The following is a 26,588-nucleotide window of genomic DNA, read 5'->3' on the forward strand; positions in this document are numbered from 1 at the left end:
GAAACCACACCTTTAGTGCCTCTTGCTAATGTATACACACATTTCTTCATGATAGGTCTAAAATATAAAATCTGTATTTCACCAGAGTTCTAAAAACCCAACTTATGTCATATTACAGTATTTACAAGAAATCCAACTTTCGTTAAACCATCACAATAGTGAAAAACCAGCTCACTGTTTGTGGAAAAGTTTTGGGTGAAGTGGGCCACCTGAGATCTAAAACACACAGCAGTTGGATGGTTCATTAACATATTTAACTGACATCAGCTCCTTGATATATGAAGCACCATGAGGTAATGAAAAGATGTACAATCGTCATGTGCCAACCACACACACTTCACGCTGAATGTCTGGACCTGCATGGTCTGGACAGGCCCACTCTGGCCCACTGACTGACGCTGTCCCCCAGTGGGGAAAGACTGATACATTTCACTCGAGGGAGTCCTACCCATTACAGAATAAGGGACACCTTTACTTTTCAAACAAAATTTTGCCTAGAGCTCCCAGGATTTTGGTTTATAACCTGGGCATACGTCACAGGCACATTTTAAAAACCATCTTGTCATGTGGAGTTTAGAGGTAAAACATTATATCAGTACATGCAAACCCCAACACATGCTCACCTCTCCTTTTCTGCAAAATCATTTTGTAACTTTTGTTCCTTTTCCAGAGCTATAGTCTCAGCTTGGTTCTTCAGAGTCTGCTCATATTCTCGGATTTTCTCTTTAAGTGCTTTTATCGTAACCTCTGCAGGAAGAAAAAAAACTATAGTAAGAGACGCACAGTCCGTGTGGCTATATATATGGGCTTTCGTAACTGAGTAGAATCGGTGTGTTTTAAACTTTAGCTCTTCAACTCTGACACAAAATCAATGGTTACGGGTCCCTTCAGAGACCTTTTACTCCCTAAATGTTAAATTGAACTTTAAACGTTTAGGTTGAGGAGGATCAATGGATTTTGCTGGGAAGAAGAGCTATAGTTTCTCTAATACAACTTAAAAAAAGGAGGGGGGATCAATGGTAAAATATAACATCTTATTGATGAGTCTTAAATTAGTCCTCTACTGAGGGAAATTAATAAAGTTTTAGTGTGGGTTTAAGTACTTTCTTACAAAGAAAACAGTTCATAATTGTGAACATTTTGGAAGATGCTGTCTTAGCCAAAGTCACGTATGCCTACAGGTCTCCGTGGCTGTGGGCACACCTTTGCTGTCACAGTGATGGAACATGCAGTGTGCTAAGTGGATACAATGTGCATCTCTTGGCTGGAAGGGACCCACCCTGCAGCTAGGGTGCAGAAAATACCCTCCACCCAGGCGGGAGTCTGATGGACTAAAGCTATGTGTGCAGAGAAGACAAACAAGGCCCAGGGGAGCTGCACTTGAGGGAGGGTGAGGGTTAAGGGTGTGGGCAGTGGTGCTGTGCAAAGAAGGAGCCCTGAAGTGCCAGGCTCAGGACATGGGGGCCCTTGGGAGAGCAGGCTGTCTCTATAAAGATCAGGCCACACCACCAGTTACCCCAAATGGGAACACTAAAGCAGACGAAGTGAATGGGGCAGTGTCCTAACTCTGACCCATGCTGGCTCCAGGGCAGGACCACTCCACATGCTCCCTCCCACAGATCCCCCCACTCCACCCTGCATGCTGGACAGTCCCTGGCAGAGCGCTGTGGTCCCAACTCCAAGGAGACTGGAGCTCTTGGGGAACTACACCTGCTGTGCATGAATCCATCTCTTAGAAGGCAAAGCTGAGGTTCTTTGTGGCCCCAGCACCTGGCACAGGCGGGTGCTCTGGAAATGGCTGATGCACAAATGAATGAAGGAGCCAAGGTTGGGCTGACAGGTTGAGAACCAGACAGGGCTTGTGACAATGGGGCTCCAGGGTCATTGGAGAGTGCCACCTGCCAGATCTTTGCCCAAGTGAGAGCTTGGATTGGTGGCTCTTGTTCCTTCAGGCTGATACTCACGTTCACCTGTACTGCCTGAGCAGCACAGACATGCTGGGCAAGGCAGGAGCACATCGGCTGGGCATTTAGTATTTATGTTGCTTAGTGGATAAAAGCTAAAGGCTCTTTTGTTAAAAGAAGAAATTGGTCCTTTTTATTAAGTGGAACTCAGAAGGTTCTCCTTAGAGGAAGAGAGAGGGAATTAAAACTCATGACCCTGTCAGGGCATTTGAAAGAATGGGGGGCTTTCTGCCTTTTGGACTAGTAATTCTGGGCCTGAAAGAAATGCTCTGTGAGCACAATGGTTAGCGGTGCACGTCACTGTCAAGCCACACTGCCAGAACTAAAGTTGGGCATAAGTGGAACACTTCCAAATGAACAGCGAAACAGGTCACCTCTCAACACACTTGCACATTCTGTAAGTCAATGGTCTATGCAACGATGAGAACATATAGCATTTCTGCCTCTAACAATTGGTTGGAAATAACTGTTCAGTCCCTGGAACCCAGTGCTCATTCCAATGGGGTCCCTCAGTGTGACACATCCATGTTCCTTCCAGGGGTCTTTGGGGGACTAGCTAGGGCCTCCCACTCTGTCTGATGAGGCATCTTTGCCACCCCCTAACCCTGAGTGGGCTGCTCACTGATTCGCTGAGCCTAAGCCAGGAGCTGGCTTGTCCTGGAGCCTCTGACTCTGGTCCTCCTCCTGTACCCAGGCCTGGGCCTAGGACATTCTCCTGGGTGTGTCCCAGCAGGATCACCTACATGTGAGCAGGTGAGGGGAATGAACAGTGTGGCAGAAAGGGCACTGAAGTGCTGTTCTAATTGGCTGTACCCAGAGCCCTAACTTACTCATCTAAATGCAGGGAAGAATTTTAGCACATAATAAATTCCTTTCCTCCTCTAACTTTTTATCAATCTACAGTATAGCTGTGATGATTAAAACAAGTGACGTGCACCCCAGCCCTTCCAAATTAAAATCATTTTTATATTGGGAAGAAAAGAGAGGAACTTGACATTTTTCTGGAGGTTGGGAAAAATCTGTTAAGGTATCAATAAAAAAAGAAAAGGGGGGAATTTCTAGAAAAAAACAACAGTGCTAAGTAAGAGTAGCTCATCTTTTCTGAGTGTCAGAAATAGCGCTAAATGTCTCACCAGCCTCTCATTTAACCTACACAACCCTATGCGGTTAGTATGAGAATCCCCCACCCAAGAAAATGAGGCTTATAATAAAGTGAGATCCCTTGTTCAAGGTGACAGCCAAGTAGTGGCAATGTAGGGACTCAAACCAGGCCTGTACAATCCCAGTGTCTTTGTTCTTAAGTCTTTGACTGTATAATATACTATTTCATTTATAAACGCCCATCAGATGGAGCCACTGGGGAGAACATCTCACACAGTTGTGGTCCTCACTGGGCAACTGGCCATGGAGGCACTGAGGAAACAAGGCAGGGGGAAGGAAACCAGTATCTGCACCGTCCTCTAACAAAACAAAATGAAAATAAAGACAACACCAAGAGTAAGATGCTAGAGGTCGCCAGGTGGGAAAAAACCCAAAGCTCATTCCTTTTGGGTCCAGGGCTGCAGCAAAACCCAGGTGTACATTTTATAGGTTATCTTTCACCTGACCATCTGGGTGGTTCTGAAAAGAAACAGCTCCTGCTGGGGAAAGACAGCCCCTTCTCCCACCCAGATCCCAGCCTAGTAAGTCCAACACCTCACTTCCCAGCAGGAAAAAGCAGGCTCTGAGTCCCAATGACTCACCGCTCCCTGTGGCACCAGATGGAGGTGTGTATGCGGGGGGCAGTCTCAGCTGTCCCCTACTCTAGCACCCCAAGGAAGGGGACCCACAGGACTGCTGCCCACACCGCCAGGCCTGTACCTTCTAGCTGCTCATCATAGTCTCTTCCTGGATCCTTTCCATGGACAATCCCTTCTCGCAAGCCTGTCTTCAATGGGCTCAAAGCCCAAGGACACTTTTAAAAATCTTCATCAGTTAATTCTTTATCCAACTCTCGGAGAATATTAAACAGAAGGCCACTCGGAGGAGGTCACCAAAGTGGTTTGCCTTTCGTTTCTAGCTCCTTGCTCACCCAAACCCCAAACAAAAACCAACAGGCTGCATTTCTCCTTGGAGCTGCCTGAAAAACCTGCAGCTGCTGTCAGACAGGGCTGCGTTTTTCTTCAAAATGAGGAAGTCATAAGGCTCCCGGAATCTGAACACATCTGGATTTTAGGTGCAGGAGCAATTTCTTTGTTCTTCCCTGACATGAAAAGCCAGGCAACCTTTGCCCTCTCTGTCTTGTTGACGGCTGGGCAACCACACCAAGAGGTCGTTTTCTTTCATTAAATTTGTAATGAGTAGGTGACGCTGACAAGGAAACAGTAGTGCTTAAGCATGCAGACTTGTAGGATGCAGCTAAAGCCTTAATGTATCGGCAGCAATTATTAAATGACTTACTGTATGTGAGCCTTTGATCATAAGCTGGCTCTCTGACAGGTGTTACCCACAGGCAACGCATCATTCTTTTAAAAGGCAGATCCTATCACATGATGATACAGGAAGAATTTTAAAAGAATCCTGATCAGTCCCGTCACAGGGCAATAAAATCATATGTAGTTACTGTGCAGAGGAAAAGTTTTACTTCTAAATAGCTAAGCATTATTATTACCTCTCTTTAACGATTCTGCTTCTTACCGCACCCTGACTTTATGACGTATATTACAATTAGAGCTAGTCCCAACAGTATGGGGAAGGTAATTTAAAAAAAAGAGAGAGAGAAAAAGCCAAGCAAAGAATGCATCTTCCACCAACCTTGATTTTTTACTTCAGCAAATTCCTTGTTGTATTCTTCAAGTGTTTCCCTAAGTTTCTGGTTCTCTGTTTCAATGTCGTGCAGGCGCTGCACTTTGAGCTGGAGCTGCTGTCCAAGATCCAGGGCCGGCACGGGATCTGCGTGAGAGGAAAACGCACATCACCCCACTCTGGACACAGACAAGTCACCTTCATGGTCACATGGAGGCTCAGGCAGGTCTCCAGCCCTGCAGCTGCCACCACTTGCCAGAAATTGGGGCACGTGTGGCCTTGCCACCTTCTTCAGAGTCCCATGGCTGGGATAGGGGCAATTCTCTGTTGGCTACAAAGGATGTGTATGCAGACCTACCCCAGGGCCCCCAAGGCATGAAAATGGGGTATAATGGCCATGGACTCACTGGGAAATGCCCACTGCTCTGGCATAGTGTGACACTGAATCTTTGAGCTAATAGGAAGAGAGACACATGTGGTGGCAGCAAGGAGAGGCACCCTGGGAAATCATCCGTGCACCTAGAGCTGCACAGAAGGATCGATGGTGTGTGGGAAGGTGCACTAATCCACAAGTTTACAATCATTCTTATGAAGCTGAAATAACATCTGATACTATGAGATTGTCTCTGTCACAAAACCTTTTACAGACATTTTCTCATTTGAGCCTCACAATAATGCTGGGAAAGAGATGTAAGACGTATGTTAGTTCCTTTCACAGAAGTGGAAACTAAAGCTCAGGGAAGGCGAGTGACTTATCCAAGGTTTCCCGGCTAGTGAGTGGGCAGAGAGAACTCGAACCCAAGCCTGTTAACTCTAAGTGACTGTTGTTACAACAAGGAAGATCCCCTGATGGAGGGGAGGAAATAAATACAGCTTTTATAAGAGGCCACCTTACTTAGGACATGCTCACTTTCAATCACAATCTTCCTTTACTAACCAAGGACACTCACAAGAGAGTCAGGTGAGCTGGTGAGCCAACCTGCTGTAACCCATCCTAGGCCACCGGGCCCGGTAGCCAGGAGGCCCCCACACTCTTATAGTACAACCAGTAGGAGATGGCATATGGGTTAGTTATATGAGGTTTTGTGAGCAATTCAATGTACTATCCACCACCAGATTTACTTATAAAAAACTGAATTTTAATCTAAAATTAGAGATTGCAGACACAGAATTTATGTACTGACTCTTGGCCTTCAGCACAAAATGGAGAGACATTAAACATTCTTCTGGCGTCCATTTGATCTGTATTTTTTCTTCGGCTGCCTAAAAAGGCACTTATAATCCACCTGCTGGGCACCAGCGGAGCACTTCCTCTAGAACTCTTGGGCTCCGTCAGAGTAGAATACCCAAGTCCGCTGGGCTTAGAAAAGATTATTGAAGATATTTCTGGTATGGACGCCAGCATCACTTGTGAAATGGCTGCAAGGATTTAGTCTCCAGTTGAGGAATGCTAAACACCGAGCACAGCGGATCAACAAGGGTATATATTCAAGAGCTCACTTAATTTTCAAATACCAGAGTCATTAATTTTTCAGACCACCCCCGGTTCCTGGAAATGAGGGCTAGATCCACATGTTTCAGTCGACGCGTCTACCCGGAGCCAGGAGCTCTCTGAGATGCCAACGTCTTTACAGAGTTTACAAAAGGCGGGCACTGGGATGTGTCCAGCACAGCGGCAGACCTGCGCGTGAGGCTTACGCCAACACTGTCCATCACGTGAAACCCGGCTGCCGGGCATTTACTCAGTGTGTGTATACAGTTTATGACGACATCACTTTCTCATTTGTGGCTGTTCATTATTATTTTAATCAGCATTAAAATATTTGTATTAAATTAGATTTCAAAAACTATTTAGGGGAGATAGTTCTTTGTAAGTAGGCGTAGTAACAACACTAAAGACTGAATTACTCAGAACATTCCAGGTGAGGCTTTTTAAAAAAAAAAATTTCAGTATTTTCCAGGGTACCTTCTCACCCCCCACCCCTCCCTCCAGGACCTACCTCGTGCTGGGCAAATGGCCTAAAGGAAAGAAATGGTATGCCCACATGGCCCTCTTCATATAAAACTACAATTTGAACTTGAGGCAGAAGTCAGGGAAGGCCTGAGAAGGAGAACCGCTGCACTGGTATAAAATTCTATTAGTGTTCGTTCATGCAGGCTTTCCAGCACAATTGCCAGTACAAACGATATCTTTAGAGAGCTAAACTAGTATACTGCCTAAACTTTTTGCCAACAACTTTTCCAATCCATTCCTTTTAAGAAAAAGCCCAGGATCCATTGTGTCTGCTTCAAATAAAAAAAAAAAATAGCTTCCCTAGTTCGATTTGGCAAGGAATTCAGTGACATATAAAAATAACATGCACATTATAAAGTGAATGGTAACTAGACCTTTAGACAAATTTTCAAAGCATTATATTGTAAATGAAAATTCTGGCAATCTCATAATTATTCATTATGGCATGTATATTTAATTTAACACTATTAAAGGTTAATGCCTAAGTAGCAAAACTGGTCACAGAATAAAGAATGAACTGAATGTTCAAACATCTCTATGCATTAAACTTCAAACTTTACTATAGTACAATTGAATGACTAAACGCCTACAGCATTTGAATATTGTTTTGGATTATGTAAAAGGCATTGCTAAAGTACCTCTTAGGCTTAATTTTTATTACTTGCATTAAAGGAACAGCTAATTACCACATGACAATATAATGACTCTAGCGTGTTTGGGCTAGAGACCAAAACAACGACTTCTGGCATGCCAAACCCCAACCTGCATGTTAATCTAGGGGAAATCATAGCTTTTTTTGTCTCGTTAATGATTTCCAATGCCATTTAAACCCCACACGAGTATTGTTAGGCCTTATTCTGAACGTCACAAGCCTCCGATCTCAGCAGCTCAATTAGGGAATTGTCTGGGGGAGGCAAGAGAACACACCCATACGTGGAACAGGAACACACAAAACCCTCAACCAGTCTTCCCTGCCTCCTCCAATTCAACAGGCTTTATTGCCAGTTCCATCCACCCATTGTGACAAACTTACAATTTATTTTATAATCATCTAATAGTTAACTCCTGAAACACTCTTTGAGGCACTGTAGAGCTCTATGCAACACAGGACCCAAAGAACATAATTACAACAAGCAACAACACAGTCACCTGTATTCATACAGCACCTTCTCCTAAGTACATGTAACATGATCTCATTAATTCCAGCCCTCACATTCAGGGTTGGGGGAGTGGGCTCTGCAATATGTCTGGTGCTGGCTCCTCAGCTAAGGGAGAGGGGGAGGAGAGAAGTCGGCCAAGCAAAGAGGTATGCAAAATTCTAATGAAAATTTCTGCTTCCTGAATTAGCAGCCCCCGAAATTATCCTGTCTCTTCAAGTCCTACTTTAACAAGTATTTCCTAAGCATCTTTCTGCTCTGGGTAAGGCCCAAGTGAGGCACTGGGATAGACATTCAGCCATGTCAGCTAGGACCAGCTTCATAAGAGAGATAAATCATGTTCACAAATATCAATGGTAAAACAAGATGGGCCACACAGATCAGATGAGTGAAGGACCACTCCCAGATAGAGAAACTGGGAAAAGTAGATTTTTTTTGAAAAGAGAAGACAAGAGTTTAGACCCATGGAGATTGTGGGTCAATCCATGTAGAAGACAGAGCATCCAGGGGAAAACGGAGCAGGGAAGCACCAGGCACAGTTCAGTCTACTGCTGGCGCCCAAGTACACATTCTATGACACCAGGAATGTTCTAGGTGCCGGAGGCGGGGGGGGGGGGGGCACAACAATGAACAGACAAAACCTTGTTCTCAAAGACTTGACATTCTGAAGTGAGGGAGACAGATAAAAAGCTGAACCAAATAAAATAGAATACTTTCAAGTATTGCGAAACATGAGGAGAGAAAACAGGGTGTGGAGAATGGGGAATGGGTACTGGAGACAGACAGGGAGGGTCTCTTGGAGAAGGTGACACTGGGATGGGGATCTAGATGGTGAAGAGGAGAGACTGTGAAGACCCTTGGCAGAGGAAACAGCGTTGCAAAGATCCAGAGGTGGGTGTGAATGTGGCATATTCAAGGCAGAGAGAGAAGCCTACAAGGTGGCAACAAAGGGAAAGGAGAGTGGCAAAGCACAAGTGGTCAGGGAGGGAGGCCTGTGTTCAAGAATTTAAACAAAAATATGAGCACAATTAAGGAGAGGAATAGAATACACAGAGAAGAATAAAATAGAATTCTAGAGCTGAAAATACATTGTCTGATGTGTCCTGTTAGTGCAGTAGATAGCCTAGCAGTCTCATAAAAGTACAATGCTGAAGAAAGCCTGAGGACCAAGTCTGGATTTATTGGACTCTTGCAAGATGAGAAACTGGGGCATGAGAAAAAAGAACTGCAATTCTTTGAACCACAAAAAGGTTTGTTGGTTTTCTAGTTGCAAAGTATTTAAGAGTTTTGTTTTTTTAAAAAAAAAAGTTTTTATTGATTTTAGGGAGAGGAAGGAAGAGGGATAGATAGATAGAAACATTGACAAGGAAGAAACATAAACATTGATCAACTGCCTCCTGCATGCCCCCTACTGGGGATCAAGCCCACAACACAGGCATGTGCCCTGACCAGGAATCAAACTGGTGACCTCTTGGTTCACATGTAGATGTTCAACCACTGAGCCATGCCAGCCAGGCAGTATTTAAGAGTTTTAAGCCTAAAGATGAGTTATACAATTTTCTTTTAAAAAGTTGTATTCCAAATTAGCTGTCCTGTTCTGTGACAGCAGATGGCTATCAGTCATATGTTGTTTGGCAAACATTAAAAGACGACAACATAATCTATGTCTTTGAAGTCAATGTGATGTTTTAATACTTAGTGGGAAAAATACTACTTCTTCAAAGAAACTCATCTATAGTGACAGCATTCTAAAAGGGGGTATTTGGAAATGTTCCCATCATTATATAAACTTATGGGCAAAGATAACATCCTCTACAAAAATGTCTCAATGCCTCTTATCACATCAGAGTGTGGAGCAGATTGCATGTGTTCAAATCCCAGCTCTGCCATTTAACTGGCTGTGCAACCTTAGACAAGTTACTTAAGTATTAATTACTAAGAGAATATGTGCATACACTTAGAAAACTGCCAGCCATGAAGTTAACACTCAATAAAAGTTACCTATTACCAACCAACTCAAACCTGATGAACTATTTGCCCAAAGGAATTTCAAATCATTTGTTACTAATATAAAAAACACAGTATTTCTTGACTAGTTAGCAAGAAAAATCGAATATCAGAAAAAAAATTTACTACCTGAATTTCAACAAATACCATCTTATAACTGGTACACAGGTTTCAAAAGTATAAATCATCTTTTCATAAAGACAGCCAATAATGCACTGCTTTTGTCTGGATCTATGTATCTTTGTAAGTTATCTTTTCCAGCCATTTATGACAGCCATTAAAACCTAGAATAAAAATAACAAAACCTGGAGACTTCTGCTTCTGGTCATGACGAATTGTCCAGTACTGGACTTGTCCTCTGGACATAAACAACTAGAATACCAGGTAAACTTTCTGAAACAACCATTTACAGTTATTGGACAACTGGCAGAGAGGACTGTGATCCCTAAGAGAAGGGCAACAAATGAGGTGAGTCCTACGACCACCCTGACTTTCTGCCAGGAAGCACTTTCTAGACTGCAGCACAGCATGAGTCTTTTTGAGTTGAGAATAGATAGATCAGAAGATTGAGAGGCTGAGGTGCCTGGAATCTGTAGGGCAGAGCACTGGAAAGGAGAAAGATATGCAGAGAAAGAGCTAGAGAAATCTGCATAAGAGAAACCAAGAGCCTGTTGCAAAAAGACAAGGTACACATATACTCATAGCATGAAATTCCTCAAGGCTGGGCAAAGAAGTATAAGTAAACAAGTTCAGAGTTCACAGGGGATTGGGAAAGTTTAAGTTGCAACCAGTCACAGTGGAGGGACTTGTTGAACACGCAGGACATTTGGTAGAGACACCAGAACAACCACACTAGAATGGAGGTCTAAATTAATCCTAAAGTAAAGGCTACTTCAGACCCACCCCATAAAAGCTTAAAAACAAGCCTAGAATGATCAAGTAAGCTGATCCGCAAGAAATTTAACTACTTGACAAAAAAAAAGCTTCAACACTCTTGAGAAAGACAACAAAATCCAGTTAACAACTGCAATGTCCAACATCCAATCGAAAATTACTACACATGCAAAAAAAGCAGGAAAATGGGGGGGAGGGGAGGGGAGATCAGTCAATAAAAACAAAACCAGAAATAACAAGAGATAATGGGAGTAGTAACAAAGATAAAAACAGCTAGTACAGCATACTCATGGATTTTAAAAAAACATAAACAAAATAGGGAAAAAAAATATAAAAGAGAATCAAAAGAAATTCTAGAGCTTAAAATATAGTATCTGAAATGAAAAAAATTCCTTTGACTGGCTTAACAGATTAGACACTGCAAAAGAAAAATTAGTGAATTCAAAGAGACGGTCATAGAAACTGTCTGAACAGAGGCACAGAGAAGAGACTGAAAAAAATAAAAGTTACTAAAACCTCAGCAACCTGTGAAACAACAGCAAGCAATCTAACATACATGTCCTAGAAAGGGGCTAATGGTGTATTTGGAAAAACAGTGGCAAAATTTCCAAATTTGGTGAAAGCTATAAACCGAAAAACCCAAGGAACTCAATAAAATCCAAGCAGGATGGACACAAAGAACACTAATAAGCAAAATCAAATTGCTCATTATATATAGGGAAAGAAAAATAAGATTAACTAGAGACTTCCTGTCAGAGAGAAAAAACAAAAACAAAACAAGAACTACCAATATACAATTTTATACCCAAGAAAAATATCCTTCCAAAACGAGGGAAAGGTAGAGATTTTTTTGTTTCAGATGAGCAAAAGTTGGCAGAACTCATTGCCAGTGTACCTAGAATATAAGAAATTTTAAAGGCAATGCTACAGACTAAAAAAGAATGGTGCCAGATGGAAACCTGATTTACAGAAAGGAATAAACAACAACCAAAGAGTAAAATATGTGGGTAAAAATAAAATACTATTTTTCTCATTTTAAATTTCATTAAAAGATAACTGACTATTTAAAAGCAAAGAAGGTACAATGTACTATAGTGTGTACTGTCAAAACATATATAGAAGTTAAATGAATGACAATACACAAAGGATAGGAGGGGGAAAATGGAAGTGTATTATATTCCGTTGTATGTAAAGTAGTATTTTAATATTTGAAGGTATAGTGTGATAAATTAAAGATGCTTACTGTAAACCTGAAAGTAACCACTGAGAAAATAAAACAAAGAGTTACACCTAGTAAGACAAGTGGGGAGATGAAATAAGATCATAAAAAATAATCAAAACAAAGCAGGAAAAATACAACAAAAGACTTAAAGTAAGACAAACAGAAAACAAACAGAACGATGGTAGACTTAAACCCACCTACATACATAATTACATTAAATGTGAAAAATCAAACATTTCACTTAAAAGGCAGACTGCCAGACTGAATTAAAACAAGATATAACTGTTCATAAGAAAAGCAATTTAACTATTTAACAGCAAAATATGTTAACAGTAGAAGAACAGAAAAAGATATAATATGAAAACACTAATGAAAAGAAAGCTGGAATGCCTATATTAAAATGAGAAAAAGAAAACTTTAGTACAAGGAATATTACCAGGAATAAAGAAGATCATTGTATAAACCTAAAAGAGAAGATGAGAAGATGTAACATTCCTAAAGGTAGTTATACTCCGAAATAAAGCTTCAAAAAACATGAATTAAAAACTAACAGAACTGAAAGAAAAAGTTCACAATAATAAAGATTCCAAAACTCTGTTCTCTCTAATGAATAGTACAATTAGACTGACAAGCTAAATTTAAAATTTATATAGAAACTCAATTAGCCAAAACAATTTTGAAAAACAAGACCGAAGATAAAGGATTTGCATTACGTCATTTCAAGATTGATTATAAGGCTACAGTAATCAAGATAGTATGATATTAACGTAAGGATAGATAAACAGATCAATGAAATAAAATAGAGAGTCCAGAAAAAACTCACACATACACCACCCATTAATTTTTCAATGAAACTTGATCCTTACCTTAGACCATACATCAAAATTAACTCAAAATGCATCATAGACCTAAAGGTAAAAGATAACACTAAGAACTTCATTAAAAAATTTTGAATTTATAACCCTAATATTAGAGTTACCAATGCTCCTGCTCTGAGGTGGATATGTTGGGGTGTATGAATAAAAGCAGTTTACAGACCACTTAGACCCATTTGGCTGCTGTGCAAAGGATAGACGGGAGGAGGTGGAGTGAAGGTGGTGAGCCAGTGAGGTGAGAGGTAATGGTGGCGGCTAAAGTGATGATGAGTGGTCGAATCTGGGATATTATCTAGAGGCTGAGTCAAGAGGACTTACTGACAGACTGGCTATAAGGTGTGAGGGAAAGGAATTCAGGCTGACTCCTGTATTTGCGGCCTAAACCACTACATGAATGGTGAGGCCATTTACCTTCCTGGGAGGGCGTGGGGGGAAATCACCTGTTCTCTTGCTGTCATGTGGAGTTTGAGCCTAACAGACATCAGAAGTCACCTAGGGAGAGAATGTAAGTGGAGAAAAGGAAAAAGCTGAGTCCTGCAGAGGAAGAGAGGTAGCCACAAAAGTCTGAGAAGGAGGAGTGTAACCAGGTGGAGGTGAGTTCAGAAGGCATAACTGACTCTCAGAGGACTTTTGCTATGATGGGGAGTAGAGACTTGGTCGGGCTGGAAGATGTCATCCTCGTCTGACCACACGCATGTTCTCAGTAAAATATGAGATGTGTGGAGATTAGAATGGAGAGGTCTGAAATGGTTCATGTACGGGGACAGTAGGCATAAGGTTGGGGCCAGTCTATGCTGTGCAGACTTTCTGTAAACTAACTTACAGTGGTTTTCCAGGGACTTTGGTATGTTTTGTTTTGGATTCCCTGGATCACTGTCACACACTGACAAACCCCACCATCTTGGTGCAGAGAATCCGGAAGAAGAGGACACTGCTGACTTTAAGGAGAGCCAGAGGCTGGAAAGCAGGGCTTCCTATTGGATGGGGTGATTAGGTGGGTCCAGGGTGTGCTGGGGAGGGGGTGGGGAGCATGGTGGGTTAGAGAAGGCCAGGCCAGTGGTGAGCTGCTTTTCCATATATTGTGAGGACTGAGAAGACCAACCTCACAAAACCCAAGCCCGTGTTTGCACAGAGGGCTCTGCAGGCTGTCTCCTGCCATCAGCCAGAGGGTGAATGTGCCCCTTGTGAGTGCCATCCCTGCAATGACATCACAGTGAGGCAGACGCTACTTTTTGCCAGGGCACTCTAGGCTAATGTAATCATACGATTACATAATTAACCCAGCTGTCTCATTAAGAAAATCAACTGGAATTCAGGGCATAATTAGTCATACAGCAATTAGCATGCTGATGAGCAACTGATGAAAAGCTGTCTAGATATCAAGTGTGCCAGGACCACCCCAGTTATGGCAAGGGGGGATAGAGGCGACACACTGCCCCACGCAAGCAAACCAAGGATTCCCCCTCTCAGCTAGTGAGTTCTCACACTACAGCCCAGTATCAAGGGACAGAGGGAGAGCCCTGAGTTGGGGCAGCGTGCAAATGCAGCAACAAGCAATTCAGACACCCATCTTGTCACGTTTGCCTTTCTTGAGAATGTTTACAGCTATTTTCTCAGCCTGCAGACATATGGTGTGCAAAACAGAGAGGCTGATCAGGCCCCAAATTCGTTTCAACCTGGCCAAGGAGAGTGAGAAAAGTTGCTTCCTTGTCTGGATCCCAGTGTTGTGTAAAGCATGCCTGTCCTCTAGTCCTCGAGGCTACTTTGGAGCAGCTCAGTCCTGCAGCCCAGGGAGGAGGCAGGAGGGCATCTGCAACCCACACCTTCATTCTGAGGCTGCAGCCCTGGTTCCACCTCGATTCCATTATGGCGCTAGTGGTTGATTCCCAGAATGAAAATGTTTCATAAAGGCAAACTGAGAATATGTAAAGGGAATCCTGCCATCTGGGCACCTGAGGTTTTAGAGTTCTCTCTGGAGGGGTCTGGGCATTGGCTCCTCTGCCAACACCAGGAGACCTAGAATACATGGAATGGAATAGCCTCATAGGATCTAGCTGGAGCAGCCACATTTCTAGATCCTTCAAAAATGCCACCAAGTGGCTCGTCAATTAAAACCTTGGTATGAGAAGCAAGGAGTATTTCCGGCCAAATCCCAAGATTTAAAAAAAAAAAAAAAGACTTTTTATTGATTTTTAGAGGGACAGGAAGAGAGGGAGAAACATAGATGTGAGCGCGAAACACTGATCATCTGTCTCCTGCATGCCCCTTACTGGGGACGGAGCCCACAACCTGGGCATGTGTCCTGACAGGGACTTGAACCAGCAACCTTTTGGTGCATGGGAAGATGCCCAACCAACTAAGCCATACCAGCCAGGGCTAAATCGTAAGATTTTGACAGTTTTTTCCAGGAGTCCTGCTATGGGATCCTTGAGTAGGGGACAGACAGGGAAGAAGAAAGGAGAATGAAAAGAATAGTTTTTTCTAACTGTAACCAATAGTGTGTCCTCACTTCAAACCAGAGTGAGGAGTACAAAGGCCTGAATTACTATTTTATTCTCATGAAGGAGCATTAAAAAGTAGTTCTCAAAAGTGATGTTCCACTTTATTTCTGGATTCTCAAATGCTAGGCTGATGGGGTTATTCATCAGGAGAGAAGGTTTTCCTAAATCCAAATAGAAATGTGGCCCCAGGAGCACCTCAGATTAGGGGCTTTTGGGAGTGGGTTCTGAAAATGGACTGTCCTACAGAATGGGCTCTCTAAAGCCAGTTCTCTTTCAGGAATTCTGAAAACTAACACCTTCTACCAACAATCGCAGGCTAGTTACTCTATGGACATAAAGTAAGAGTAGTCAATCATGAAACATTGAGGTCTAGCAGTGTTACATGAGTCAATGAATATTTTATACCATTGGTAATGTGCTTCCTAAGATTTAAATCTTAAAATAAACTCTTCCAGGCACTGCTTCTGTGTTTGAAGGGTTTGTGTCTGTAGAACGTAAACCACATCTTAGGAAGGAGTGAAAGATGATTCTCTTTATATAGGGGGCACAGATAGAGGCAAAGAGAACTTGCAAAGAGGTTCTCCCAGGAACTCTGCAACCAAGCAAACTTCTGCAATACCAATGCACAGGTGGTAGCTCCACCAACTTTGTCTCTTTTTCTCCTTTCTAGGAACTTAAAAAACCTACACTGTTATTTTTTTTAATCCTCACCTGAGAATATGCATATTGATTTTATAGAGGTGGGGGAGAGAGAAAGAGACATTGATGTGAGAGAGAACATGGACTGGTTGCTTTCTGTACATGCCCTACTGGGGACTGAACCCACAACCTAGGTATGTGCCCTGACCGGGAATTGAATAACCTTTTGGTATACGAGACGACGCTCCAACAAACTGAGCCACACCAACCCGGGCCAAAAAAAAAAAAGAAGGAAAAAAAAAAAGCCATTACCAAGACGTTTCTGGAACAAAAAAGTCACAGTCGTCTTTTACAGAAATTATTAAGTGTGGACAAATACTCAAATGACCACCACTTAAGTTATCTGTAACCCATTAATAAGGGCTATTCAGAGACTAAGATCTCAAGTTGAATATTTTACTGATTTAAGCTTTTCCCCTTGATTGTTGAAATAAATACATGCTCATTGTAAAAAATCTGAAAATTATCAAGAAGCAAGAGCAAGTCACCCACACAAGGTTAATTTCTGGCAGATTATGCATGCCATCATAACTGTACTCAGAGCACAATAAAATTCCAGCTATGCAAGAGGCTTTAAGGAGGTCATTTCAGAATATTTCCAGCTATCTGAGAGGGTCACATTTTAAGAGCACAGATATTTATTTCTTGCTTCATTACAGTAAGGGATGGAGGCTGCCTACTTAATCTGTTTAATTATGGAATATTTTCTAAAAAGTACAGTAGAGTCTCCCACCACCCAAACAGACATCGAGGGAGGGCAGGGGTCAAGTCTCAACTGCATTTGTATCTTAGGTGCACGGTCAAGGGCCTGGCACACAACAGACTGCAGCAAGTGCTGGCCGAGGGAATGCATGAAAATAACGAAACAGCACACCTTTAACCTTTTCTTGCACACCCAGGATCACTGTTGTTGACAGGTGGTCACTGAACTCTGTTCTCACCCACAAATAGATTCCAATGCAGGACACTGGCCTCCTGGTTAGAGGAACTCCCCATTTGGGGGAGAGGGGGCTCGCCTAGGTGTCCTTACCAAGTCATGTTGTTGGCAGATGGCTACAATACTTTTCCTCATGGCTAACTGTTAGCAAATAAGTGTAAATCTCAATCAGAGGGATATTAAAATAAAAAATTTAAATATTTGCAAGTTTAAGCTTTCTCTGTTGATCATATACACGATTATGATATAAAACTACATCCCTGATAAAACTGACAGATGAAGCCACCTAGATTAATGACATAAAATTGTAACTTACTTATGAATCTGAAACTATTCTCCTATTGCTATGATGTTGACAATGAAGACAAAGAACATTTTCAATTAAAAGAACAATTAGAGATGATAACAGAATTAGGAACAGGAGGCTAAATCTCCAAACTTTTTGTTGGTCTTCCTTTTAATTTTGAAAGCCATATAAACAAGTAAACCATGTAAACAAGTATTGTTACCCAGAGATGAAGAAAATAAGCCGTGTTAACTGAGTTCTGGGCTAAAGCTGCGCTAGTCACCTTTCAACCATCCAGTCTACCTCCTACATACAGCTGAAATCCATCCATTTCTCTCCTCTTCACTCCTGCCACCTGAAACCTCATCTCTCCCTTCCCATATCACCTTGGACCCCTTTCCAAATCTGTTGTCTAAATTGCAGTCAGGATGACTTTTTTATTATATATATCTGGTCATATTATTGCCCTGCTTAAAACTCATTAATGGTTTGTCTGTTCAAGTCCAGAGTCCTTCACATAATCTGCCAGGCCCCTCTGCAGCTGGGTGACCACACTGGTGTATGCCCTTTACTCGGGGGTATAATTATTAACAGCGCACCCTGACTACTGACAGAGTCTTGGTTTAGATGATATAGTACCTGGACACTCTCCTTACTGCCCTCTTCCCTTGCTCACCAAGCTCACTACCCCAGGGCATCTGTTCCTGAGCCTGCCCAATCCTACTCATTCTACACTCTTATGCCCAATGGGCTCTGCCTTCCAAGCACTTACCACACCTAAAATTCAATAATTACTTGTGTAATTACTTTTTAATGCCCACATTCCCACCAGACTCTAAAGTCCACGAGAACAGGAAGTTATCTGGCTGCTTTGCTCACTGCTCTATTGCGGCAGCTCAGCATGGTTCCTGAGACACAGCGAGGGGGCGGCGTCTAAGGTGCTAACTGAGAAATCCCAGGGAATAAGGGTCGCAGCACTGTGGAAGGAGTGTGTGCTTTGGCTAAAGTAAGCAGAATATTTATAATAAAAAGTATCTTAAAATACTCTGAAATTAAGTAGGGAATGCAGAGTGATCTGGTAGCAAAGGAGAAAGAACATATACATAGAATCTTTACTATTTTAATTGTTCAGAGGACTCATCAGGATGAGTGTGTGTTTAAATGTTTATTCAGTGTCTTTAATAAGAAGGAGCTTTTGGAAGGAAAAATAATATTATTTGGGATATTGGATGTGGACAATGAAGAAGAGGGAAGAGCTAGGTGACTCCAATGCTTTCCCCTTGAACAGCTGAGTGACACCAGTGAAGGAGAGGAGAGCAGGAGGGAAATGGGTTGGTGTGGAGGGAGATCCCGGGGCTTGATGCTGAGTGTGTAAAGCTTGGGGTGCCAGTGGGACAGCTGCTAAACCAAACACAGATTTTTGGACATTAGTACCAGCCACAAAACCCAAGGCCTCTGAAGTGCATATGCTGGTCTGATGAACCCCAAATGCTAAGTGTCATATAAATGTCTGTGCAGGCAGGTAAATCTTTATAGAGTGACACCAAGCAAAATGAGAGTTCAGAGAGCTATTAAACGGCTCAAACTCAATGAAAGACACATTCTTTTCTCCTGCCATTTAGGTTGCTAGCATGCTCCAACGTGCTCTCCCTCAATTGAAAGTGTCAACCTCTAAAATATGGTTCAATGTAAACAATTAAAACCTGAGACCAAAAAACCTCAGAAAGCATTTGAAGAAATAATCTGATCCATTAATTCATTTGACATATATTTAATGGAGTTTCTGCTACATGGCAGGCACTGGGGTAGACACTAGGGAAATATTTGGGGATAAAACCACATTGCCCCAATCACTTTGCTCAGCCAGAAAGGAAAACAGCCGAGTCCCAAGTAGTTGTAACAGAGGGAAACACAGGCTGCGAGGAGCAGGGTGTGTGTGTGAGAAGGGCACACCTGAGCCAAACCTGGGAGGTCAGGGAGCAGCATCTCAACAGGTTCATCTGCAGGAGTAAGATGAGGTGAGCTGCGAAGGGGGTTGGCCTGCCGGCAGTGTGGAGAATGGGCTAGAAGGAGGCAATCCTGCAAACATGAAGCCTGGTGTTGAACTACTGTAGACATGAGAAGGACTGAACTGAGTGGAAGGCAGAAGCTGAGATGGAGAGAAGTGGATGGAATCGAGAACATTCTAAGGGAAAATGGCCAGGACTTGGTGGCTCAGTGCTCAGTGTGGGCAGCTGGGCAGAAGATGGTGCTGCTTCCTAAGAGAAGGAACTCAGGGAGAACACGGTTTCCTTTGGACACTGGGTGGTTTTAGGGTGCCCATTGGCCATCCCAGGGGATATGTCCAGGAGGCTGCTGGATATGCAAGCTGACACTCAAAAGTGAGGACTGGGCAGAGATAAAGCTTTCAGAGCTACTAATGTGACCTTTCGTGAATTCAGCTGTGAAGGACTCCAGGGTGGCTCTGGGTCGATGAACTCATTGAGTTGTTCAACATGTCACACCTGTGGTATGCCAGGCCCTGCTCCAGGTGCTGGGCATAAAGCGATAAACCCAAGCTGTCCTCAAGGAGCTTTCATTCTAGTAGAATCAGCAGATAAGAAGCAAGAAAACCCACAAACAAAACTTCCGGAAGAGGTGGCAAGTGGGGATGGTTCAGTCAGGTTATTGTGCCAGTCTCTGAGGCATGCGACTCTGGCTCTGCCTCTTCCTGGAGTGGCTGGTTGGCTTTCCTGGGCTCCTGGAGCTGGGCCACATGGCACATACTTGAAATACCGGTCCCATTATTCTCAAGAGCTTCCTGTAGTTTTCTGAGATAGCATCAATTGATGTTTCTTGAAACTAGAAGACTTAACGTACCCCACCAATGTTTCTGGGTTTGGCGGGACTGAAGCCTGAAGCACACAGACAGTTAAGGCACCTGACTCCCCACAACTGTGTGACTGTCAGTAAATGCAATGCTATTGACCAGGCCCTTCCTGTAAACCTCAGCCACAGGATTACTTCATCTGAGCAGCAAGACTTCAAAACACAGGTAGAGTGCTCCAAGCTCCACTCAAGCTTCTCAAACAACTTGTTAGAACTGTTTGTCAGACCACAGCATTTGTAAGAAAGAAATACCTGGGATGTGGGTAAAAGTGATTTATGTGGTATGCAGATGGACTATGCTTGACTTTTATTATTACAGAAAACACTGAACGTTATTTGCTCCCACCATCTTAAATCGAAACTGCAAACTTTAATTCTCTAGCCAAAAATGATAATTACAAAGAACATCAATATGGGAAAAATGCTGATGGTATAATGTTAAGTGAAAAAACCCCCCACAGAATGTAAATATCTGCCCATATTATGATAAAAATAATATGTGAACAAGAATAAAGTCTGCTCAGGCAAAGATCATTGATGGGGAAAAAAAAAAGGTCTCATCTTTTTCTATGGGAAATTAGGATAGAAAATAATGACAGAAAAAGAAACCCAACAATTTGTTAAAGTGGCTGCCCAGCTGAGAAACTTCACTAAGGGAAAACCTAGGTAAAAACTGGACTTTAAAAAAGGAGAGTGTAGGTTAGTTAGAAAACAGCAGTTAAAGGTTCTGGGTCTTTGGCAAAGATGAAATAAGCCAGACCCCTTTCAACTAAGTAACCAACCAAAACTTGCATTTGCACAACATCATGCCAATGGGACCACCAAGGTGCCAGTACCCGAGAAAGACAGCACCCTGGGCATCCAATGGTCTATTTGCTGTGAAGGAGGCCTCTCATGAACCTCAGCCAGAGTCTTCAGGGAACCTCTAGTTGGTTACAAACTCTTGCAGAAAGTCAAAAGACCAGAATTTGGAACCAAGTGCTGAATAGCTCCCATGACAGCAAAAGTTTAGAACAAAGAAAACCATTCTCTACCACTAGGCTGTCCCCCCCCCCACTGTTCCATTTCAAAGATGAAAAAACTGAGGTCCAGAAAGGAAAAGGATTGTGATAAAGACCCCATAACAAGGCCCTGGCAAGAGAATCTGAATTTCCCTACTTCCTGTCCAAAGTGCTTTCTGCTGTCCCTTGCTTGGGGTGACCTCTATTAATCCCAGCTCCCAAAGGGTACAGCAGAGTCCACAGGGGACCTGAATTAGAATGCAAGTTCAGACGTAAAGGAGACCTGTTGCTGCTTTGCTTTGTTAAAATAGTTCTAATAATGTCAATAATCCACACACAGTCCTTAGTTATAGCTAACTGGGCTACCGCTTGCCCGTGGCTATAAACCTTAAGTGAATAACTTGGCCAGTGGTCACTGGTTCCCTGGATGACCAGGGAGGGGAGTGAGGTATTCTAGGTACCCTATCAGGGCTATTTCTGACTGTGGAATCAGTCAACCCAGAAGCACAAATATCCACGATGTCTGCATAGCACATACACAGGTTCTATTTCTTCCCTGTGAAATGGGCAGCATTTTATACCAAAGCTAAAGGTAGCCCCACAGATCTGAGTTTTCACATTTGCAAAAGCATTCATTGGTGGTTATGTGATGACTTTAACAAAAGTGCATCTAATTTCCATACCTACCCAAAGTCTGGGTTTTGGAGAGTTCCCATTTCCAGAACTCCTTGGTTTCATGGGGAAGTTGCCAATGATGGCATAATTCTCTTAGGAAAGCTGAGACAAATAAGCCTGAAACCCACCAACTCTCCAGACACAATGCCCACTGGTGGATTATCAGTGCATGGGCTTACCCGGGACATCAATCAATCTTTTGTAGACATTCAAGAAGGCTGCCTCAGCTTCTTTGCTTCTTTTACTCAGTGCATCAATCTGAAAGGGAAAGGAAGAAAGAAAAGAAAAACAAAGAGTTCAATATTTGTCAAGAGGTAATTTAAAAATCATTACACATCTAGTAAGTTCCCATGGCAAATGGAAGTCTGATTTCTCCATGTAAATGCCGGACAGCTGGGCCTTCAACTTCTTAGAGGAAATGTCTGCAAACATACAAAAGGAAGATAAACCACGTGGGCCCCACTCCTGAGGGTGTGCAAGTCAAGGGCAGGGCTTTTGAGATGAAGCTATTTTCAACACTCTGTACTATCACCCAACTGAGTGTGGCTCTTCATTGAGAAAATGGCCCAGCGCCCTTCCTGGTCTCTTTCCTTCTTCTGCCAGTATTTACTAAGGGCTGACTGTGTGCTGGACACTGCTGGAGGTGGGGCAGAAAGGGACAGCAGGTATGTAAACAAGCAATGAAATCCCAGTCTGGAAAGTGCTGGGTAAGCAGAGAGCAATGGGGTCGAAGAGAAAGGGACATCAAGCAGGAGAGTAGGTGGTGTTTGAGTGGTCCTCAGGAGCTGTTCACCAGGGTGGAAAGGTGAGATACTCCACGAAAGGGGAAGAGCACATTCAAACACCCAGAACAGTTCTTAAATCTGGGGATTCATAGATCATCTTTAAGAATTTTATGAAAGCCAAGGATTGTCCTCCTAGAAATACACCCCACCCCCCGCATGTGCACACGCACACAACACACACACACACAACACACAATTATGCATTCTATTTTAAGGACACTCACATATCCACTAGTGTTCTATTCATGGAATTCAGATTAAGAACCCATGGATGGGGCAGTAACATACCAGGGAATATGGAGGTCTGCTGGGGTGGGAACGTGGACACATGGGGAGGACTGGTGGGTGGCGAGACTGGACAGGTAAGGGGATCAGATTATGAAGGGCTGTTGGTGCACATGGAGGATGAACTTCAGCATCTGGTCAGGAAGGGGCAGAAAGGAGGCAAATGTTCAGAGGCTGCTGCCTTTGCCCAGGTGAGTAATGTGCAGGGCAGTTGGGGTGGGGATTGAGGAGAGGAGGCCAATGAGAGAGATCAGGGTCCAGCTGAGTTGATATGAGGCACAGAGGAACCAGGTGAGTCAAGGATGAAGCCCTGGTTTCTAGCAAAGGCAACGGATGAGTTTCTGTGATGGTGGACTGGACCAATTTGTCTCACAAACTAACCCAGCTAAGCTTGTTTCCCTCCAGTGTAAAGTCTATTCATCAAAGAAAGGTGACTTATGGAAATCCCGAGTATGCTAGACACAGATCCAAAGAGCCTCTGACTTTTAGAAGGACTCAGTATGTATTTTGCTCACATAACGCACTTGCTGAGACAACAGATCACTTTTTACACCTGAAGCATGCAAGACTCTACATGCACGAAGTTCATACTGGCTCAGGAAATGGACACTAAATTATATATTCCTTCCGTCCCCTCACAGAATTATACTCTGTTTCCAACGTTATTAAAGAGGCAAAAGGATGTGGTTTAATTACAAGGCCTCTCACCTGAGACAAGCAACAATTTGCTGAAGGCTGAGACAGGTACCTGATTAAGGACGGGAAAACCCTGAGGAGCGGGACACAGGCTAGCTGGTCTTAGGAATCAATCCAGTGCAGAGCAAACCAGTGCGACGCAAGCATTTCCACTTCTAACAACTGTGCTCCAAAGCTGCTATTTGAAATCAGTTGTTTGGAACTTGGACACATTTTCCCCCAGTAAAATAAGGTTGTGATTTAAATGTTGGAGAAGTTTTCAGAATAATCCGCAAAGACTACTTAAATATGACAACAGTTCTCTTTATTTTAAAATTAAAATGACTTTTTCCTTCTGATTAGCAATTCATACTCATTGTATAATTAGAAAAATACCAAAAATAAAGGGAAGAAAATTAAAATTATAATTCTGCTATTCACTGGTGAAAGTCATCCTCTGTCGGATCTGTAGTTCCCTTCAATTTTTTTTCTAATTTAAAAATATACAGTTGAATGAAAGGTAGGCATGTAGGGAAACTATAGAGACAGAAGGTAGGTTAGTGGTTGTCTAGGGCTGGGAATGGAGGGTGGGGTTTGGAGGATGACAGCTAAGGGAGGCAGGGTTTCTTTGGGGGGGATGAAATGTCCTGCGATTGATTGTGATGATGGTTGCACAACATCATGAATATAGTAAAATCAATGAACTGCAGGTTGTAAGTGGGTGAATTATATGGTATGTGAATTACATCTCAATAAAGCTGCTAAAAACCTTGTGTTTGAAATCAAACCATATGTAAAATTTCATATTGTGCTTTCTTTTACTAATATATCATAAATCTTTTACAATATCTATTACAAATTTTGGAAAATGTCTTAATAGTACTATTTCAACTGTAGTTAACCACTGGGGTGGGCAAAATAGCTTTACACTTGTGAGCTATTGTAATAATCATAACCTGCATGTCTTTTCCCACACAAACAACTGTAACCCTACTTCTTCTCACCCTTGTAGATGTTTTGAGTAATAATGATTTGGAATTGCCTCTCCAGATATCTGGAACACACCCTGTGTGCTGGGTCTCTCTCTCACCTGAGCGTGTACCCATGGGAGCAAAGTATCTGCCCAGAAAGCAGATACTTTGGCTGCTCTCCATATCTCTCAACACAGAGGCCCTCACTTCTCAGGGATTCTAAGTGTACAAAGTGTGGCTACGTCTGTGGTGGACAAAGAATGGGACCTGGAAGGATCCTGAAATGCCATCTTCAATCTCCTGTCTGTGTTGTTGATGGGACATAAAGGTGGGGGCTGGTACTCTACACAGCACATTTGGGGACTGTTATGAGTTGAACTGTGCCTTGCTCAATACTTATGAATGTAATCTTATTTGGAAAAAGGTTCTTTGCAGGTGATCAAGTTAAGATGAGGTCGTTAGGGTGGGCCCTAATCCAATATGACTGTCCTTATAAAAAGGGGAAATGTAGACACACAGTCAGTCACTCACACAGGGAAAACTCTATGTGAACATGAAGGCAGTGAATGGCATTATGTGTCTACAAGCCAGGGACCACCAAAGATCACCAGAAGACCAGGGGAGAGGCTCGGAACAGATGTCCCCTCACAGTCCTAGAATGAACCAATCAGACCAACACCTTGATCTTGGCTTTCTGGTCTCCAGAACTGAGAGACATAAATGTCTACTGTTTAAGTCACTCACTTTGTGGTACCTTGTTACAGCAGCCCTAGCAAATTGATACAGGGACCATGATTGCGAGCCCTCTTCCTGTTCCCTTTTCTACAAAGGAAAGAAAATGCAAACCCAGTCCTGAGAGATCAAGGTTGGGCCAGTGAGCTTAATTAATTCATTAAGCAACTGGACTATGAGGTTTCTTAAGAGAGGTGACGAGTACTCCATGTGGTTGAGGTTCTACTTGATGAGGTCCCTCCAGTCCCCTTATAAGATCTTCAACCCCAGAAGAATTTGTTGATTCTAGGAATATTGATACTTTCTATGCTTGTTCGCTCTTTTGACTCCTCCCCATGTCCAGGACCAGGCCTTGGAGTTTGGGTTTTGATCTGTCCTCTGCCAGCTCCCTCTTCTCTGTGACGGGCTTTCCGGTACTGCTTCCTGGGACATCTTATTTCTGTGTGTTCACTTACTTGAGTGCCCTTCGCTTGCATCTCTGTTTGCTGAAGACCTATGCATGCTTTGAGGCCCAGGGTGAGCCCCACTTCCCCCAGAATGTGTGTGCCTGGTTCCCTCCAGCTGGTAGGGTTCTGAGTTCGGAGGGAGGAAGGTGGATTCTGGAGCCAGGCAGGTCAGCAGCGCCCACCTCCTAAGACTGGGTGGTTAGATGAGCTCATTGCTTGGACAGGGGAGGGCTCCATGACAGTGACTTTGTCATGTGCAAGAGCTTTCCTCTTGGTATCCACAACTACAGCCTGGGAAGCAGAGCCCTATCTGACTGCTTATCATTCAGTGAGTTAGGTAGAAATAAGAGTACCATCCTCATCTTCATGCTCCCCCCCCCCCCCACCGCTGCAGGTGCTTGGGCCCATGTGCTAGCTGCCTTTGAGATGGTGAGCCAGGGGTCATCGTGACAGCCCCTCATATGAGGGGGAAGAGGTCTGCGAATGATAAGAGGTTTGGGGTGAGGTCTTAAGGCACAGATGGTTAAAAGTAGGAACTGAAGTTAGACATTCTGGCTACTTAATCTGGAAAGACAGCCTTAGGGAGAGATTCTGTGTACCATCCCCCCTCCTTTAAAGCCATTTTGAGGAAGGGCAAAGACAGGTGGCAGGACTGGGACAGATGTGGAAAAGCTCTGACTGTGCTCAGGTACTGGCCCTGGGTAAAACCTGTTCTGCTCCAGGGATCAGCCTCCCCTCCTGCCACACCTCACACTCCAGCCACACCCGGGTTACTCCCAGTTCCCTGAATACATGAGCAATTTCCCCGCA

At 43.2% G+C, this 26,588-nt stretch overlaps 1 protein-coding gene across 14 annotated transcripts in view; it reads right to left on the reverse strand.

Annotated features, from left to right (window-relative positions):
• Window positions 1-26,588, reverse strand: part of CUX1 (cut like homeobox 1) — a 337,186-nt gene that overhangs the window by 128,348 nt on the left and 182,250 nt on the right. For all 14 annotated transcript variants that reach the window (XM_081131308.1, XM_081131320.1, XM_081131311.1 and 11 more), the window contains exons 4-6: window positions 22,064-22,142; window positions 4,758-4,895; window positions 624-747 (exon numbers count right to left, since the gene is read on the reverse strand). In XM_081131308.1, the coding sequence (XP_080987434.1) occupies window positions 624-747; window positions 4,758-4,895; window positions 22,064-22,142 (341 nt within the window). The remainder of the gene's footprint in view (window positions 1-623; window positions 748-4,757; window positions 4,896-22,063; window positions 22,143-26,588) is intronic.

The sequence above is a fragment of the Miniopterus schreibersii genome (assembly GCF_964146895.1).
Source record: "Miniopterus schreibersii genome assembly, chromosome: 3".
Taxonomy (NCBI): Eukaryota; Metazoa; Chordata; class Mammalia; order Chiroptera; family Miniopteridae; genus Miniopterus; species Miniopterus schreibersii.